A 21,070-nucleotide genomic window follows, 5' to 3' on the forward strand; every position below is an offset into this window, starting at 1 on the left:
CGTAAGACTGAACAACAGTGATGTGACACATACAGTTGCATGGGTTTGCAGGAAGGATGATGGTCCATGACCTAAAATTGCAATAGAGAGCATGCAGTTCGGAGCAAAGAAAGAAAAAATATGGTGCTTACCTCATTGGCTTCATCTAGTGCACTTGTTGACTCATCCAAAAAAATCAACTTTGGCTGTGCAAGCAGCAAGCGAGCAAATGCTAGGCGTTGCTGTTCTCCAAGTGAAAGGACACTAGACCATTCAAAAATGGAATCAAGACCATTAAATCGTCCTACAATATCACCGAGGCGAACTCTGTGAAGGGCTTTGATGATTTCATCTTCTGTGGGTTTGTTAGCAGTTCTAGAGTTATTCTGCCAACTTGGAACCTTGGATAAGAAAGGCAGAGATCCTGCAATCCATATCATACATTGTCATATCTTGAACGATGACAACAGTCTCTCAATACATCTAAACTGTAATGATTAACCAATATGAGATTTTTTTTTTTATCATGAAAGTAGGCCTCAGTACTGTTTCAAATGCTCTGATAAATCTAAGGTGCTGTACGTAGAAGTAGACAAACAGGAATTATTGCCTTTGTGGGAAAGCATATGGGAACAGTTACAGTTCAAATAAGCTGCAATCATTTGGAAAAAAGCCATAACATAAATTACAAAGTTGCTAATTTTGACCAGTCTTTCAGTTATTTTAACTTTTCATCTTGCCTAAATCTTCACATCTAAGTGCAGCAGAGCCTCCATCATTGCACATGCAAGATTATCACCATTAAAAATGATGCAGGAGCTAAATGCTGGATGGGGTATTTCACGAAAAACTGAAAGGTATTTCGTGAAAAACTAAAATGATAACAGCAGCCTTTTGTCAGAATATGCAGCAAGAGAGGAATCTCCACAGCACCTTAGTGAACCACCTAAGGTTTCCCTGGTTAGGCATGCTTCGAAGTCTCATGTGAATATGTTCACAAGAAGAAAGTATTTTCAGAAATAACAGAAACTTTTAACATATACCACATTATCTTTTGAATGTGATTGTGTATTCCCTTTTCTGTATTTACAATGTAAACAAAATCTTCTTTATTCTATTTCATATTTCTTTTTTTCTTTATGTTAATTCAGGAACATCAATATGTTTTCCTTTTTTGCAATTTCCATTTTTTAGTTTTCACTTTAAAAAGTACACTTTCCCGACAAAAATGATTACTTTTTAAATTTCCCTAGCTTCTTCAGAGAAATTTTACAGTATTGGTGACTTAGCCATGACCTCTTGAGCCTATACAGGCAAACACAGCAACTAGATGCCGATTAGGGTGCTTAGTCACCCTAAGTGCAGATTCAGTGCTAGTCTGCAATATCTAGGCACTAGACCTGCGAAGGTCCCTTTTTCACCGACCGGGCACCGGCTAGGTCGCCAAATCAGCAACTAGGCTGTTGCCACCTAGGCATGGGAACAGCCTAGCAATTTCTTTTTTTTTCTAAAGAAAAGGATATGAAAAGGGGAGGGGGAGTTAAAAAACCCTAACCTCTCTCCCTGCTATATATATTAAATTTAAAAGATTATATATTTATGTATACATATAAAAAAGCATAGAACATAATATATATATAATTCTTTGTTTCCCCCTCTAGCTCTCAGCCAAACAAGAAGAAGAACAAGAAGTGGAGAGAAGAAGAGGGGAGCAAAGGGGAAAAGAAGAAGCAGAGGGAAGAGGAAGAGAAAAGAAAGAGACATCAAAGGGAAGAGAACAAGAAGATGAGAAAAGAAGATATATATATATATAGAGAGAGAGAGAGAGAGACGGGAGTAACGGCGCACTTTATAACCGTTAAACTGTCGGGTGATCGAGGCGCACGAAAAATCATGTGCAAAAACAGCTTTTACCGGGGGTCAGTGACCGCTGCTAAAGGTCGTTTTTGCACAAAAATTTTTTGCGCTACTGATCGCATGTGCGATCAGCGGTGCTCCTTTGTCCAACCTGGGCGTCCTCTGTTACTCCTATATATATATCATGTTTCTTTGAATGCATGTTTATGTAAAAGCATGATTTTTTGTTTTTATATATATATATATATATATATATATATATATATATATATATATATATATGTATATATATATATCATGATTCTGAACACGTGTGCACTTAATTGATGCACACATCTTGTTAGTTATAATGTATACTTAGTTGATGCATATATTTGATTCTTTTATAGTATTTGGCTACATGTTATTTTTTGTCTATTAATTATTGTTGATTGATTTTATGTTGCATACATGTTTGTTATAAATTTAGCAATTCATTTGCAGGTTGTGTGTGTGTGTAAATATTAAATCGGCTACTGACTAGTCGGACTAGTCCCGCCTAGTCTCCGATTAGTCTTTTTTGGAGTCCATCTACTAGGCACTGCCTAGCGCTTTTGATTACATAGCTCTGAGCACCAGTGGAACTCAAAAGATGCTACCAATACATGAGATCATATGCCTTCGCTATTATTTGGCAACTTCATTGTTCTAGAGATCAAGGCTTCATTAAGTGGTGTGCCGTACACAACTAACAGACAGTTTAGGTTTATCACTTCCTTGGAATGCTTGGTTCTTGTTAGTGAAATTGTGCAGGTTGTTGAGACTCAAGTGAATTCCTGAGTTAGGTGTCCAATACACTTATCAATGACTCGTTTCAGGCTTGCTAGAAACACTTTCAGATTATGCAGTGTCCTTTTCTGGTGCTTTGAGTGTTCTCTGCCCATTAAATTTTTATTTTTAAACCTTATGGAGCAGCATATTGGTTATTTGAAAAAATTCACTCGTAAATATTTGTAGATGTTCCCATAATCATATGGGTCTTCTTGTAAATTTATTATTTTATGTAACATTTGCACATAATAATTGAGACTACCAGTGTGCTAGTTTATGTATATGATATGTATCCTTCATACAAATATAATGAGTTGTGCAGAATAGAGAGATATCAGACAATTCATGCAAAACAAAAGCAACATGCTGGTCCTTAAAGACATAACTTCACAATCAAACCATTTATAGGTTAGAGGAGGTTAATCACTTTGAGCAACAGAAACAAAAAAAAATTGTCTAATCACTCCTATTGATTCCAAGTCATTTATTTCTTGTAAAATATCAAGAGCAACCTTGATTTTAAGAATATCTATGTTAAGTTAAACCAACTATGTACGGCAAATTGTGTTTCTCTGATTACATGATACAACAGCACAATGTGTGGTTTACCTTTTTTTTTTAATGAAAATCTAGTGCATAGTTTACATGCAATTATACTTCTACAAACTTAACATTCCTCTGCTAAAGGAATTATGAACACATTAAAACTTAAGAAGTATGATCAAGTTCACTATCTAAATAGAAGACACAGATGTATCATAGATCTCCGTCCATGTGACCACATCATACAGCCTATTGCAGTTACTTGGCCTATCAACTACTATTATAGCTTTGAAGGCCCTTCTTTTATTCTTCTTTTAAAGAGTTAACAGAAGCAAGAGAAGGTTTCTTTGAAATATTGAAGCATATGTGGAAATAGTGAGCTAACAAAAAATTTCAGTAACCCACTTGTGACTGGCAAAAAGCTTTGCAACATGATAAGCATTGCAATACATACCAGCAGATTGACTTTGATCCAGGCCAGAAAAGGCATCTTCTCTCCATGTAGGATAAAGTAGTTGCTGACGTAGAGTCCCTAGAACCATATATGGTCTTTGTGGAAGGAAAAATATGTCGCCAGATCTTCTGTACCTAAAGATCTCAAGCTCACCCACCAATGTATTTGTCAGCCCATCCTCTGATGTCCTTCCCAGTTCACTGGGAGCGGTATCTGGAGACACAGTTTTTTCAAGTTCCCCAGAATCTCCTAAATAAAACGTAATCCTCCCTTTCCCACTGCTCCAAAGACCAGCCATGGCTCTTAACAGAGAGGTTTTACCACTTCCACTGGGGCCCATGATCTACATACAGGATTAAACACTACAGATCAGAGTACTGCATTTAAACTACATAACTACCAAAAAAAGGTATAACCAACCAGCAAATTATCGTTGTTGCAAATATCCAAGGATAACTCGTTGATAAGAATAAGGTTGCTTCTAGGTGTCCATAGAGTGAGATTTTCAATCTCCAATAATATTTGGCACCCTTTCCAAGAGATAGCTCCATTTTCTTGCACAGGAGAGTGGGTTGCAGTATTATGTACAACAGCAATCTCTTCCTTGGTGTCAGACGGGCCTGAAATGCTGCAACTGTCCAGAACATCATCAAACTCACCTACAAAGGAATCAATTCTCATGATCAGAAAGAGTATCAAATATGTGTTAAAATTAATTAAAGAAATCTATAAAACTAAAAGAACGATGTTGAATCTAAAGAAATAATATATATATATATATATATATATATATATACAACAACTACGCCTTCATCCCAAAACAATTGGGGTTGGCGATATGAACCAAAAAAGAAAATCATTCTGGGTCTTCCACATGAATCCTTCTCCAATCATTTCTATCCAATGCCATGTCCTCAGTGAGGTTCAAAGCATTCATATCCTTTCCTATCACCTCCATCCATGTCTTCCTAGGCCTACCCCGACCTCTTTTAACTAATATATTTTCACATTTCTCCATCCTTCTAACTGGAGCATCATTAGGCCTTCGCCAAATATGTCCAAACCACCGTAAACGATTCTCTCTCATCTTATTTTCAATGGGTGCAACGCCTACCTTCTTACGTATCTCCTCGTTCCGAATCTTATCTTTTATTGTATTTCCACACATCCATCTCAGCATACGCATCTCAGCTACACTCATTTTTTGAATATGATGTCTCTTGGCAGCCCAACATTCTGTACCATATAGTAAAGCGGGCCTAATAATCGTCCTATAAAACTTTTCCTTCAACCGCAATGACATTGTACGATCGCACAATACTCCAGTTGCACTTTTCCATTTCATCCACCCAACCTTTATCCTATGATTTACATCTCCATCAATTTCTCCATACTTTTGAATGATAGATCCCAAATATTTGAAACAATCATCCACCGGTATTTCTTGCTCACCAAGTTTCACTACACTCCCATCACTACATCGTTGCTTACTAAACTGACACTCCATGTATTCTGTCTTACTCTTACTCAACTTAAAACCTCTTGCTTCCAATGTTTGTCTCCATAATTCTAACTTAGCATTAACCTCAGCTCTAGACTCATCAATCAAAACAATATCATCAGCAAACAACATGCACCACGGCACATTTTCTTGAACCAAGTGCATGCACCAAGTGCACCAGTGAAAGTTGTTGTTTCCAAGTGATCTGACTGTATGGATGTGTCCAACATGGTCTATTTGCTAGGAGCTGGCCCATGGTTCATGTTTTATTGATGAAAAACGCAAACTTATAATGCTTGAAATTTAAAAAATTATGGGCCATTGATTTTGTAGAACAATCTGCACGGACAGGATTCTTAAAAAATGAATAAGAATTCATTAAAATGGGTGTGCACACCATGCTCACAAATAAATTCATGCACCACTCTCTTTCTCTCAGTGTGTGTACGCCGGTCGTTGGATATATATGCCCCTGGCGGTCATTGGATTGCACATATCCAATGTCCGTGACCGTTGCTAAGACCTTGGCGGGGGCCTTTAGCGGTGGTCTAAAGTCCATACAGTGGGTGCATGGCACACAGCTGTGCATCGATTCTTGTTTACTGGCCTACTCTCTCTTCCTATAGTATTTGTCTCGCCATATATATATATATATATATATATATATATATATATATATATATATATATATATATATATATATATATATATATATATATATATATATATATGGCGAGACAAATACTATAGGAAGAGAGAGTGGGCCAGTAAACAAGAATTGAGGGTATTTCTTGGAGAGATTTTCAAAAGTTGATAAATCTTGGGAATATTTCGGGAAAATTTTGGGAGTTTAAAAAATTGAAAAAAAAATATAAATAACGACAAAACTAAGAAAATAATAAGTTTTGCATTATTTTTCATTCAACAATATAAAGAAACATGTTTTAAAGGTTTTAAAATATAAAAGAAACAAAAAAATAGGAAATGCAAACTTAAAAAAAAAAGTTTTTTTTTTCAAAAAATATCACGATAATATGGCGATATTTTGAAAATATCATGATATATTACTGATATTATCAGCTACCTTGAAATAGCCGATAATATTGCGATATTTTCAAAATATCAACGATATCGGTGATAGTGATATATATATATATATATATATATATATATGGGGACGTGCCAAATAAAATATGCTAAATGAAACGTGCTAAATGGGGTTTTCTACTCTTCCAATGTTTTTTTCACAGTTCCGACCCTATAAATGTGTTGGGGCATGGTCGATTTATGAGGAATCCACACCTAGATCATGTGTTTTTGATGAAAAAAATGATATTTGGAGCCTCAAAAATTTACAAAGATTTTGGACTGTTGATTTTTCGAACTTTATAAAAACCCATCCATGTGTCAGAATCAAACACTTCAAGAGCTGATCCTAATAAAATCAAGTACATAGATCACATCTGCATGATCAGAATTTAAAAATAAAACGAAAAAAAACTGAAAAACTCATTTAGCACATACATACATACATACATACATATGTACGGAAAGGGCACTGTCCAACCAAAGGAAAGTACCTACCATCCAAACCACTTTTAAAAGCATCTTTTTGGCAAATCTGACCACAAATGATTTTTATGATAAAAAAATCTAAGAGCTCTTATTGCAAACTTTTTTATGCATAGATTGGATTTTTATGATCTAGAAAACTTTAAAAATTTCAAACCATTGATTTTCAACACATTATAAAATCTTATGTACACATCAAAAAAATTTGCTACAAGAGCCGGTTCTTAGGCCCTTGACCATGGAGATCGCATCTGCATAGGCAGATTTGCCAAAAAGGACTTTTGATTTTTGAAAGTGGTTTGGACGGTTTGTACCTTCCTTTGGTTGGATGTAGGGCTGTCAACGGGTCGGGTCAAGGGCCGACCCAGACCCACCCATATAATTAATGACCGGGTTCGGGTTTTGTCAGGTCATGAAAATGGAATCCCAAACCTGGAGTCAGATAATTTCAGAAATTTATTTTACTGAAAATACATATAAAATACTCGGGTCAGGTCGGGTATACCCAACAAAAAAGCCGAGTCGGGTAGGGTACCCAGCAAAAATTATAATCCAAACCCGGACAGCGTATTGCTTAGGTTGGGTTTGTGTCGACCTGAATATATATAGTAGTGGGAAACTACAGACTGCATCCCTACTAGATGGTACCAGATTGCTTGGGACCGTCAATTTTTGGTGCTTTTCCGAAATTCTGACCTTACAGAAGTGTTCAGCATGATTGATTTACTAGAAATTGACACTTGGATCATTTGATTCCAATGCATGGATAGGTTTTTATAAGGTTCAAAAATCAACCGTCTACAATTTTCATAAATTTTTGAGGCTTCAAATACCGTTTTTTTCCATCCAAAATGCATGATCCAAGTGTCAATTTCTAATAAATCAATCATGTAAGGAGAGGGGGGAGAGAGAGGGAGGGAGGGGGGCCTTTGACCTTGGTTTGACCAAGGCAAAAAAAAAAATGGTCAGGGACCCGACCCGACCCGATCCGCGGCGTAGAGGTACTGCGTCCGATACCCGCTCCTGTGTCGCCCCATGTCGACGTGGGTACGGCGAGCAGTTTGTCGTGTCGCAGTGACATAGCTGGGTATAAACCTTCATATTATTGTTTCTTGATTGAGACATCAACCCTGTTCTTTTCTTTCTTTTATGATTTGACGTCATATTGTTTATGCTTTCTATATTCTGTTTGAATCTTGCCCTGCCTGTTTAGTTTTACAGATCTGAAAATCTGATTCCAAATTCAGATCTAATATTACTGTTTCTTGATTGACAACAATTCTGTTCTTTCTTTATTTTAATGTCAAACAGTTGGTACTTTCTTTATCTGTTTATATCTTCTTCCTGTTACAGATTTGAAATCTGATTTAAAAAAAAAGGAAAAAGGTTACAGAGCTGAAATCTGATCCGATTTACAGGAAATCTGTCTTATTTCTTTCTTCTTGACCATCACATCATATCTTGGCTTTGGATATAAAAAAATTATTTTATCAGAAATTGTGGGTTTCTGATCAGATTGCAGTTTCTTCTATCTTCTAGGTTTACCGACTGAAAAAAAAAAAAAAAAAAGGTCAGTCCAACTTTGGTCTTGTATTGACGTGATTGGTTAAGTATTCTTTTCATATCTTTTCATATATTTAATGACGGGAAAATTTATTTAATGGATTAGATCGACAGTCCTGAATCGTGACCCAGTTGGGGTCCGATTCGGGTCGACTCCGGCGATTCCCGAGTCGACTCGCAGGGTTTGCCAATTATGATGTCCCTACATTTGAGAATTTAAAGTGCAAATTGTTACATTATGAGATGACTCTCAGTATTTATGCAAATCCCTCCAATGAATCTCAGGATGTTCTGATTACTAATGTGTCAGAGTCGACTCGCATGGTTGTGGAAGGGAATGGTATTTTAGAGGTAGGGGACGAGGGCGTGGAGGTAATCAGAGAGGCCGAGACATACTTCCTACACCCAATATTCCTCTTAGTATTGTTGCACAAGGACGACATTCTATCCTTACCTATTTCATATGCAAGAAACTGGGATACGTTAAAGAAAATTCTTGGTTCAAAGATGATCCTAGGTCCAATCATGGATCAACGCAATATAAAAACCAAGACAAAGGTCAATCTGAAGGTCAGACAAATAGTCAAAGTAGTGGTGAAGGACGGTTGCCTATAGATAAGCATATATTACTTGTTGCTTTTACAAAACTTTATTTAAAGCATAATGAGCAAGGAGTGTGGTATCTTGATTTTGGGGTTGTTAATCACATTACAGGTAATGAGGATAAGTTCTTGACTTTGATTCGTTACCATGGCAAAGATAGTATTGTTATAGGAGATGCGACTTGTCATCCCATCATGCACACTAAAAATCTATCAATTCCCTTGTCCAAATCTAGTTTGAATCTTTCTAATGTCTTTCTTGTTCCTAACATCAAGAAAAATCTTACTTTTTTCTCTAAGCTTATTGATAATACCAATTCATTTGTTGAATTTACTTCATTCTTTGTTTGTGTCAAGAATCTTCTCACAAAGAAGATATTCGCTAAGGACAAACAATTGAGAAACATGTACGTCTTCAAAGAGGATCCTGTGTCCAAGTCTGTTGGTTCTGTTTCAAAGCCTAGTTTAGAGTCATCGGGTCCATTTATTTTGTTTAATACTTTTAATTTAAATAAAGTCAATCTTTGGCAGAATCATCTTGCCCATTGTAGTCGAGGTTTTATTGAAAGATTGGTTTCTAATAATCTCATTCCTGAGTCTAGCTTAGATTGTGAGTCTGCAAATGTCATATGTTCAAATTGTCAAGTTTTGAAGTCATGTTAATTTCTTGAATGAAAGAGCTTTAAAAACCTTTTGAAATTGTGTATCCTGATGTATGGGGGACCAACACTTAATGCTTATTCTTTCAGTAGTCGTTATTATGTTTCTTTTATTGATAATTTCTCGTTACGCATGGATATATTTTATGAAGTATAACCTTGAAGTTTTTAATATATTCATGAATTTCCACATGTTGGTCAAAAACCAGTTTTCTATGCCCATTCTGAATTTTCAGTGTGATGGTGGAGGCGAGTATTCTTCAAAGAAGTTTACTACTTATCTTGAAAATAATGAAATCAATATAAGAGTATATTTTGACCTTACACTCCTCAACAAAATGGACTTGTTGAGAAGAAACACTGTCATATTGTTGAAAGTGCCTTAGCAATATTACATGCTAATAGAACTCCTTTATATCTTTGAACAAAGGCTTTTCACTTGTCCGTCCACATTATAAATATGTTGCCCATGAAGATTTTGAAATAAAGTATTTGTATTATGCTTTGTTTGGGAGGTACCTTGACTATGATTCTTTACGGGCCTATGGATGTCATTTGTCATGTTCACATAGATAAGTCTCGAATAAACAAGTTTGAACCTAAAGCTCATGTTTGTAAATTTGTTGGTTATGTTATAAAGGTTTCAGGCGTAATGAACTAAAAATTAAATGTCTTCGCATCCAGAAATGTGGTATTTGATGAGAGTTATTTTGAGTATAATCTTCCTGCATAATAGGTTAAAAAAGAAAAAAAGAGCAATTGGGAATACTATCAACCATGGTTAAGTGATAAAATATTTTCAGCACCTATTAATGTTATTCCACCACAAGAAAGTGCCTCAAACAATCTTGGGCAACAAAGGAAAGCCTCTATTACTGTTGAAGACAATGTTACTATGAATGGGAGACATAAAGAAGGTCATGTTTACACTCAAAGAGGCAAAGCGACAGCCAATAATTATGTGCGACAACAATCCCAAAATGTGAACAATCATGAAAATGAAATATTGCCAATTTGATGAAATCGTGACACAACGAGAATTCAAAAGGTCAAATAAGGTTAAACACCCTATTGACTGATGGGTGAGTTATGAAAATTTCAGCACAGACCATCAAGCTTTTCTCATCCAGATAGAAAAGCAAGAAGAACCAATTTCTTATTTTTAACCTATTAGAAATAAGAAATAGATTGGAGTCATGAATGAAGAAATGAGAGCATTGCATGAATGACATACATGAAAAGTAGTTAAAAGGCCTCCAAATAAGAATGTGACTAAATCAAAATAGGTTTATAAAATTAAGTATAAACCAGATAGTACCATTGAAAAATATAAAGCTTGTCTAGTTACAAAAGAGTTTACTTAAGAGTATGGTATGGATTAAGAGGAGACTTTCTGTCATGTGGCTAAAATGAGAACAATAAAGATCGTTTTATCTCTAGCAATGGATCATGGTTGAACTCTAAACTAACTTGATGTCAAGAATATGTTCTTACACGAAGACTTGAAAGAAGAAGTTTACATGAAACAACCACAGTGATACAATAAAATGATTAAGCTAAACATGTGTGTAAACTTAAGAGGGCGATATATGGGTTGAAACAGGCTTCGCATTCATAGAGAGTTTCTCTCTAGAAATACAGAAACATGGCTTCTACATATCTTCAATTGATCATTAGTTGTTTATTCACAAAGGTAAATGCATGATTGTTCTGCTTATATATGTGGATGATATAATTATTACAGGGAACTCAGATAAACATATTCAGGAAATAAAGGAAATGCTGAGCAGACATTTTAAGATGAAAGACCTTGGTCAATTGAAATATTTCTTGGGAGTTGAAGTTGATAAAAAAAAAAGATGGGTTGATCTTAACACAATAAAAATATATTGTGGACCTCTTGCGTAAGACTGATGTGTGATTGCAAACCTTTACTAACTCTTATTTCAATGCATCAACAATTGAATGTTAATGATGAAGAATTATATAGTGATCCAACCTAGTATAGAAGTAGTGTGAGAATGTTGCAATACCATGCCCTCACAAGACCAGTAAACCATGTGTCTCAATTTATGCATTAATAAAGAAATACTCACATGGAAGTAGTGAAGCAGTTTTTGAGGTATCTAAAGGATATCCTGGGTGATGAGTTGTTTTATAAGAGAAAAAATAAAAGAGAAGATTTATTCCTAGTTATGGCGTATTCATATGTTGATTGGGCAAGCGGTTCAAACAAAAAAAGGTCAATTTTAGGTTATTGTGTATTTGTTGGAGATAATCTAGTTTAATGGTTAAGCCAAAACAAGAGAGTTGTAACTCGATCCAACACTGAAGCTGAATACTAAGCCGTGACAGCAATTGCTTCAGAGTTGATATGGATACAAAATTTGCTACATGAATTGGATGAGAGTTAGATCGGTTTTATTTTGTGACAATCAGAGTGCCATAAGGATTTCATTGAACCATGTGGCATCATGGTAAAACCAAGCATATAGAGATTGCACTTCATCAGAAGTAAAATTGAAGATGGGGAACTTGAAGCAAAATTCATTGGTTCAGAAAACCAAATAGCAGATCTTTTTACAAAAGGCTTGACAAAGCAAAGATTTTGGTATTTAAAGTCAAAGATGTCTATGGTGATTGCCATGTACAACTTGAGGAAGGCTATTAAGAGATAACGCCAGTAGGATCTGGATACCAGATCCAACATATAGAGATTCTCTGTCATTACATGTAACCTTCCTATTATTGTATGCCTCGCTTTATCAGTTTCCTTATTGTATATGGATTGTAAATAGAAGAGCACATCACACGATGTCCCTATTGGGAATCGGTTGAGCAACAACCCCTTCTTCTTTCTCTTCCTTTTCCTTCTTGAGGTCGTTATGGATATCTACGGGTACTAGATTTGTTAGAATCATGGTTGCCAGTTGAGGAAGCGGGAGCGGGAAGCGATACGGGAAGCGGGAGCGGGAAGCGAGGCACTTTCAAAATTTCAGGAAGCGGGAAAGCGTGGGACCACTTAGGACCGATTCGGGAAGCGTCTCGGAAGCGTCTCGGAAGCGACCTAGGAAGCGTCTCGGAAGCGCGGGGGAAGCGAAAAAAATAAAAACAAAAAATAAAAAATACAAAAAAATTGAAAAAAACAGGGGAAGCGAGGGGGAAGCGTGGGGGAAGCGAGGGGGAAGCGTGGGGGAAGCGCGCTTCCCATTAAAGGGAAGTGCATCCTCCATTAAAGGGAAACGCGTCCCCCATTAAAGGGAAGCGCGCTTCCCAAAAAAGGGGGACGCTTCCCCCCACGCTTCGGAAGCGCGACGTTTCGCGCTTCCCCTTTTAGCTAGGCGCTTCCGGTAACCCTGGTTAGAATCAATGGATAGGACCAGGGTTACCAGAAGCGCTATAGGATACGGGGAAGCACACTTCCCCCAAGCGCGTTTCGAAAGCGCAAAATGTGGTGCTTCAAAACATGTTGGGAAGCGCTAAAAAATTAGGAAGCTCGCTTCCCCTTCTTTTTTCATTTTTTTGTGTTTTCATTTTTGTTTTTCTTTCTTTTTTCGCTTTCCCCTTGCTTCCTATGATGCTTTCGGTTCGCTTCCTAGGTCACTTCTGATTCGCTTCTCTTTTGGCTTCCGAAACAGTTCATGGTTCGCTTCTAAGTCATCCCGCGCTTCCCGCTTCCCGAATCGCTTCCTGCTCTCGCTTCCCCGACTGACAACTCTAGGTAGGGCCTCCAACAAAAATGGGTAGGTCCGAATCTTGATCAGATTAAGAGTTGTTGGTATCGGATCCAGACTTGGGTCTGACCAGACCTACCAATAGGTAATATTATACCCATATCCAGATTAGATTAGATAAACCAGATCCAGCCTATACTTGGTCAAACAATACTTTTAATATTTTTAACATTAAAAATTGCAGATTTTAATAAGAACATGGGTTGGATCAGGATCTGATGTGAAATTTCATAAAGATCTGTGATTCTGTATATTAATTGGAACCTATAGGTCCGACCTGAACTTTTATTCAGACCTCCTTCATACCACCTGGAACGCAATGGACCCTGTATGGGTCGAGATCAGGTCATACCCAACCAACTGACACAACTAAGTGCAGACAAGTGAGTCCCATCAAACTGCATATACAGGGAGGAAAAAGTGTCCCATATTGAAAATTTAATCCCTCATACATGACATCCTTTATAAAGAGTTGAAGCAATGCACCATTATGCACAATAGCATCTATCTCTGAGGTAAGTGGAGTTAGATTCATCCGAAAAGCATTTGAGGAAGCCAGAGTGAGTGTAAGATGAACAGTGGGAGTGTCACGTTATAATTAACATTTGTTGGTTATAATTAACATTTGTTGGATCACTATCAAAGTCTAACATTGGTGTCCGTCCAAGACTATCATGCATGCAAACTTTCTTGTTTTGCTCTATGCCTTTGCTAATCAACATTTCTTTTGGTTAGCTAAAAATAGATACCATATACCAAGGGTAATTTAGGTGAGAGCTGTTTAAGTAAATTGTCTTTTTGGTAAAAAGAATAAAAGTAAAACATAAAAAAGTCCCATATTCTTGACAATAAAACAGTAGATGTCTTTAAGAGAGTTTTATTTTAGAAAACCAAAAGACGGTGGACATAGAAGCATGTGTCTATGCATCCATGTCCATCCACCTATGCATGTGGAGAGAGAGAGAGAGAGAGAGAGAGAGGCAACCTTGTACTTTAATGCTCAACCTTGAAATAAGCCCCATTTGCTGATGTGGCTTCAAAAATAAATGGAAAGCATGCATGTTTAAGCGTCATCACAGCTGTTGGATCTCAAAAGATCCAAGGGCTGTAAAAAGGAAGTAAGTGCTATGGGAGCAATATATATATATATATATATATATATACATATATAGATGGAAAATTGTTTTGTACACTTGAGTGTACCATGAATATGAGAGCTACCGTGTGAGCTGGACATTTCCAATGCTTTTTTTTTGGCAAATCCAAACATGCAGATGTGTTAGGCATGGTAAATTTGCTAGGAATCAACAGTTGGATCATGTATTTTCGATGAAAAAATATGATTTTTGAATGCTTGAATATTTATGAAGATTATGAGCCATTGATTTTAAAGCTTTAAAAAAAATCGTCTATACATCATAGTGGATGATTCAGGAAAAGGTATATAATACACACACACACACACACGGAATTAAAGTGCAGTCAGATCTTACCTAGTCGATCTATAACAGCTGAGAAGGCACTGATAGCCTGAAATTGGTACACAATAAGTGAAAAATCCCCAAGGATATGATTGAAAGCAGATACAGATTGATTGATAACCCCAAATTCAATCTTTCCTTTGAAATACATAGGAGCAACAACAGCAGCAGGAAGAATCTGAATCAGGTATCGGTAACCATTTGTGAAGAACTCCAAATTTCGAGAAGAAATCAATAATTGCTGCAGCATAACCAAAAAAAAAAGGAAAAAGAAGTCAGCAACTTAATATGGTTTAATATATTTTCAGTTTGATGAGTCATCAAATATTCTGCTCCCCTAGGAATGCACGGACCACAAAAGTGTCTTTCCATAAAATAATAATAGCAGAAAATCCCTAGAACTTCTTTTGACCAATGCAAACATATGCAATTTGAGACATTATTTGTTGAAAAGGAAAGGTTGCATAATGAAAAACAAAAGTTGTATAACTAATAAAAACAAAATGACAATCTGAATAAGCTACAAATATGATCTTAGTTTGATATTATCATTCTAGGCTCTAAACTGAAACAAGAAAGGAAATTTTCAATCTAGTTACTTTTGGTGCATATAATATGTATCGCAGATCATACTTGTGACCAGTACAAATTTTATGAAATTGTATGATAGTTATTTAAAAAAGGAAAGGAAATGTTATAAGATGCAGTTCTGCTCATAACAATGATATACAACAAACCAATTATAAGAAGAATATCAAATAACTTAATGCATAATCCATGCACAGAATGAATAAAAAAGCTATTAAATTTATTCTTGATTACGTCCAAAGGCACAATTAACAAACAGATTGTCATGGGAAAAAGCTAAAGAAAGAAGAGCTTGAGGGAAGATATATCATCATAAGGGAGTAAGGGAAAGCTATTCTCAGAAGTTCTGATGCTATGTCACAGGGACTCGGCTAGCAGGGTGCCGCACCCGCGTTGACGCGACTCGACCCGGGTGAGGGTGCGGCACCGGGTGCGGTCAACCCGACCCTGGGTGCGTTGACCGCACCCAGGGTCATTTTGATCCATTTTTTTTGTTTTTTGTTTTTTGTTTTGTTTTTTTAAATTTGCCCCATGAAATGGGGGGGGCGCTGCCCCCCTATAACCCCCCGCCAGGGGCGGCCCCCTGGACCCGCGCTGGGGGGAACCCCCTTATATATATATATATATATATATATATATATATATATATATATATATATATATATATATTACATTTTTGCCCCTGCCGCACCCCCGCACCCGGGTTTTTTGGAAGTGCCGAATCCCCGCACCCGCACCCATGTGACATAGTTCTGATGAAAGTTGACAACTTATTTTATAAGCCATCCATGGTTGGATCCATGCACCATAGTGACAAACGTTTTTATCGGCAATTTCTCGTTTTTCAAAAACTCGCGAGAAATTGAAAAAATCCATAAATCTCGCATTTTTGGCAAAATATCGGCAATAAAAAAATTAATTAAAAAATATTAAAAATAATTTTTATAAGAAAATATTAATAAAAATTATTTCAAAATAAAAATACATGATTTTTTTTTGCGATAAATAGCCGTTTAAAACGTAAATATCGTGCTTAAATCGCGGTATTTATGTTTTTTTATAAATCTCGCGATATTTTGTAAATCTCGCGATATTTTGTAAACTTTCAGGCAATTTCTCGCGATATTATCGCGAGATTTTCATAAATCTCGCGATATTATCGTGAGATTTTCATAAATCTCGCGATATTTGTCACACTGCCATGCACATCTTCAGGATAAGTGTAAAGGGAGCCAAGAATAGACTGTAGACATTCTTGAAAACCAAAGGTTTTCTATGCATCTTTTATTTACTTCATTTATACAGGCCAAATATGTGATTTTGCCTCAATCCTCATTCATAATCATGTATCATATTATAAACATAACTGTTCTGTGAGATGTGATAAAATGCCAGTCCTTTCCTCCCAAACTTTCTCTTCTTTCTCTGTTACATTCAAGGGTAAATGTGACCTTATTCTGGTGTTGACTCTAACCACCTATTTTATGAAATGTTATAAAGGTTGAGTTGTTTCTAAAAAAAAAATCTTTTTCTCTTTTCCTATTCCTCTTTCCCTGCTTCTTTGTTATACATCAACCAGATGAAAAGACAACAAAGGTGCAAACAGCTGAAACCATCAACTGCAAGGATGATTTAAAATTTTAAATATAATATGTAGCAACAGTACATAGCTATGTCACAGGGACTCGGCAAAGTGGGTGCCGCACCCGCGGCGATGCGACGCGATGCGGGTGCGGCACCCGGTGCAGTCAACCTGACCCTGGGTGCGTTGACCGCACCCAGGGTCATTTATGTCCAACTTTTGGACTTTATCACCCGCACCCACACCCATGTGACATAGGTACATAGGTGTCCGCACAAGGTCATTAAGAGAGCATGGAACATATTCAGCATATGGTATACCAGTTCCTATGAAATGCATATTCATCTGTTTTGGTGAATGCAGTCTTTGTCACAGCATCTCCTCATGGACATCTCACACCCTTCATATACTTCACAGCTTCAACGGACATAGCTAGAGGAAGAAACCAATACATCCTAAAGAACTAAAGTGCTCTTGAGGGAAGAGTCCATGTATGGTAATAGACATAATTAATCGGGAGAAAACTTTCAAAGCAGTTGTATTGTTATTTGGTCATTTAGGATGAACATAAATTACAAAAAATAAAAGAAGCAGTACCATACACTTAGATTTTCAAAAGCTCTCCTAAAGCGATGCAGCAGAAGTTGCAACTCATTTTCCTCACCACCATAAAATGCAATTGATTCAGCATTTTCACGGATGCGAACAAGCCCATATCGAAAATCTGCCTCTTTCTTCTCTTGCATGAAATTTAATGTGACTAGTCCCTGTGAATATGATAGTTCATGTCAGCTGTTCATATAGCACAGCAACACATTTCCAGGAATGAATACAATATAACTCTAAAGGAAATAAACATAATCAAAATTACAACAAAAAGCAACATGTGATGATACTGGTCACAGACATACCCTTCCTAGAAATATGCTGACAGCAGTGCCACCAATCGAGTAGACAAGCAAGACAACAAACAATGGTGGGTAGATACCAAAAAGAATGTTACTGAATGATATCAAGTCTACTGCAGCATTGAATAATGTCAAAGAAAATCCAAGTGCTGTTCCAGTAAATGCACTGAGATCATCAACTATTCGCTGGTCTGGATTGTCTATAATTGACTGGGATTGAATTTTGTAAAACATCTGATTCTTAAAATAGCGCTCCATGTAATAGCTTGTCATCCAAGATCTCCATCTCAAAGCAAGAGTTTCCCTAGCATAATCTCTTAAAACAAAGAACTGCAGAGCAAGAATAAGTCAGAACATATTTGACAACAATTTGGATCTGGATATAAAATGTGCCACATATCACCATATTCCTTAGTGAAAGTAAAAACTCGTATTGAAGGATAAGTTTCTTAAACAGTGAATTACTCATAACCGAACCCTCTAAATCTCATCAATTCTGTAAGTTACAAAATACAAAAGCAGTAAATTCTGTATTGTTACCAAATTAAATGAAAAAATGAAGTTAAGGTGCAAATCATATTCTCAGGGCATGAATGATTTTTACAGGGGAATAAATGTCAGAGGTCCAAGAATTTCTGTTACCGCCTCATCATTTTTATACACAAGCTTGAGCAGTATTTTAGAACTAGGACTGCTGATATTCGAATGAACCTGCCAAAGAGCAGGACACCTGTAGATTAATTATGAAATCTCAAACTCTTTTGCTGTAAACCCCAACCACCTAGCAACTGCACAGCCCATGGCCCAACCCTTCATCCCTCAGAAAAAACTTACCAAAAAACATCAATCCACAAAAAAAGAAAATAAATTGGTCGACTATCTGTGACTTACAAAAGCACATTCTTGTTTTCAATTTAAAGGATTCTTATATGGCTTGGAGAGCAATACCTACAAGAGTGCAGCAATATGCTCACCGGAATTCCAACAGCAAAACCCCCCATGTAGTATAGTAGCTGCTTTGTGAATTGTTCTTGGTCCTTGTCTTGCAAAATAAAATCAATAAGTATAATTAGCACAGGATTCAACAAAAAATTACTGAAAGTACTAATGGTTATAAATGAAGTGGAAACATTATAAATATGAAGACACAGAAACAGTGCAAGATTCATCAGTGAACAGAAAAATCAAAGGGATACTCACTAGCAAGGGCATTAAAGAAGTCTCTGCCCAAGAAATTGAATCCAACACTTACTCCTGTCGTTGCTAATGTCAATAAAAATACAGCAGCAAGCCTTAGTCTAGCTTCAACTTTATCTTCAGAGGACCAATATGGAGCAGCTACTTTCCAAAATCTCCTCAGTAGAGTTTTAAGATCTGTCCCTTCCCTTTGTTCATCCTGATGGCATAATGACAGAAGGCGGTTAGAAATGAGGGAAATTTTTTTAACCAGAATGAAGACTCAGAGATTTAAGATTTATCAAAGATGGACCACAAAAATGAAGAAAAACAAAAGCTCCAATGAAATCCTGATACAAGAAATAATCCCAGAAATAGCCCAAATAGCACAAGAATATAATCAATATATTTACTTCAAAATTATCAACTAAGATTTCAAATTCAGTCAACTTGAAGCCTAAGAATGCATATGCTAAGGATTAGAATTTATTATTATGTTGAAGCAACTTGAATGAAACATATGGATAAAGAAAGAGTCAAACCAAGCCAACCACTCAGTGATTGACCAAATGCAAAGCGCATTTCTATCCATCACAAAGGGTAGCGACAACACCAAATAGCAACCAAAGAAAGAAAGAACTCAAGGCAACAGGATATTATGAATTTCTCAAACAAGAAAGACAATTAAATCTGTTGGATTATACCAACAAAATTCCATAAAAATGAGCTTTGGTTTCTGATTTCACCATGCTTTTCATTCGTAGATATACATCCTTGTGTTCAGGAGTCTGCCCTTTCAAAAGCTTACAACACTTTGTAACCTACTTCTTACCATATGATGCACAATTCTATCATCATAAATATCATGCAACATTACAGTCACCAAGACAAGTTCACATTACCAAGAAGCTTTTCCAATATTCTATTACTTTGGCTGCTTGTGCAATTGCACAGCAGAGACAGGTTTAGGAGTTCTCTAGAAGGAAGTATATGAGCTAAATCTTATCTCAATAACAAGGGCACTAGGAATCCTACTTTATCAACATCTTCAGGGAGACTCTAGATATCTACCTTTATGTGAGGTTTCTGAAAGGAGTTTTGAAATGGCTATCCCGGATGTCTACTGAGTCAGCAGGATATGGAGCCAGAGATCTGTTTCTAGTCAAGCCATGCAGCTCTTCCATTCAAAGACATCACCAGTTCCAGCTGATAAGCATTTAAGAAGCAATCCCTTGCAAAAGCTAAGGTGTTCAGCAAGTCTGTAACTCTTGTAAGACCACTTCCTGCAGAACTTTTTTAGAGCCCAACTACCGATAACTAGCAGACAAGAGGTTATCATTGGAATGCGAATACATTTTCTGTGGGAGGACGTGGAAATTTGTAAGAATATGTCCACTTGCTCTGACTTCTTTATGAACATAAAATAACAATTTGACCTGTTATTCTTGTGGAGGCTTTACTAGATTATCAACTTTGTTGCCAAAGGCGGCGCCTAGGCGACTTATGAGTAGCACCACCGCCATGGCGATTGGGTTTGGGCAGTGGGGCCCTATTTTAACACCTAGGCACCACCTAGCTCACCTAGGTGCCGCCTAGGCTGGGACCACCTGGGCGGTGGTCTTTTTTTTTAAAGTTTTTTTTACCCCTTCTCTCTCTCTCTCTCTCTCTCTCTCCTCTTTGGAGCAAGAAGAAGGCGACCAGCCAGGTACGCGTCTCTCTCTCTCTCTCTCTCTCTCTCTCTCTCTCTCTCTCTCTCTCTCTCTCTCACACACACACACACACACACACCTCTCCCAGTCTCTCTCTCAGCTTCTCTCTCTATCTCTCAGTTTCTCACTCGAGGTTTTCTTCTTCTCTGTTTCTTTTTCCTTTTATTATAATATATATTCTGTGTAACTGTGTTTGTGTGTTTCATATATATATATATATATATATATATATATATATATATATATATATATATATATATATATATATGTGAGTGTGTGTGTGTGTAATGCAATTTATAAATCATCCGTTTGATTGTTTCTAAGTTATATTTCTGATTTATATTTCTGGTTG

At 36.6% G+C, this 21,070-nt stretch overlaps 1 protein-coding gene across 1 annotated transcript in view; it reads right to left on the minus strand.

The window, feature by feature from the left end:
* The window catches only part of ABCD2 (ABC transporter family protein), a 42,009-nt gene that overhangs the window by 1,292 nt on the left and 19,647 nt on the right, over nt 1–21,070 (minus strand). The window contains exons 2-9 of the mRNA XM_089990258.1: nt 19,034–19,229; nt 18,808–18,875; nt 17,837–18,163; nt 17,528–17,692; nt 14,768–14,996; nt 4,064–4,302; nt 3,644–3,986; nt 132–403 (exon numbers count right to left, since the gene is read on the minus strand). Coding sequence (XP_089846384.1) covers nt 132–403; nt 3,644–3,986; nt 4,064–4,302; nt 14,768–14,996; nt 17,528–17,692; nt 17,837–18,163; nt 18,808–18,875; nt 19,034–19,229 — 1,839 coding nt within the window. The remainder of the gene's footprint in view (nt 1–131; nt 404–3,643; nt 3,987–4,063; nt 4,303–14,767; nt 14,997–17,527; nt 17,693–17,836; nt 18,164–18,807; nt 18,876–19,033; nt 19,230–21,070) is intronic.

This window comes from Nuphar pumila, chromosome 15 (assembly GCF_984573655.1).
Source record: "Nuphar pumila chromosome 15, dmNupPumi1.hap1.1, whole genome shotgun sequence".
Taxonomy (NCBI): domain Eukaryota; kingdom Viridiplantae; phylum Streptophyta; class Magnoliopsida; order Nymphaeales; family Nymphaeaceae; genus Nuphar; species Nuphar pumila.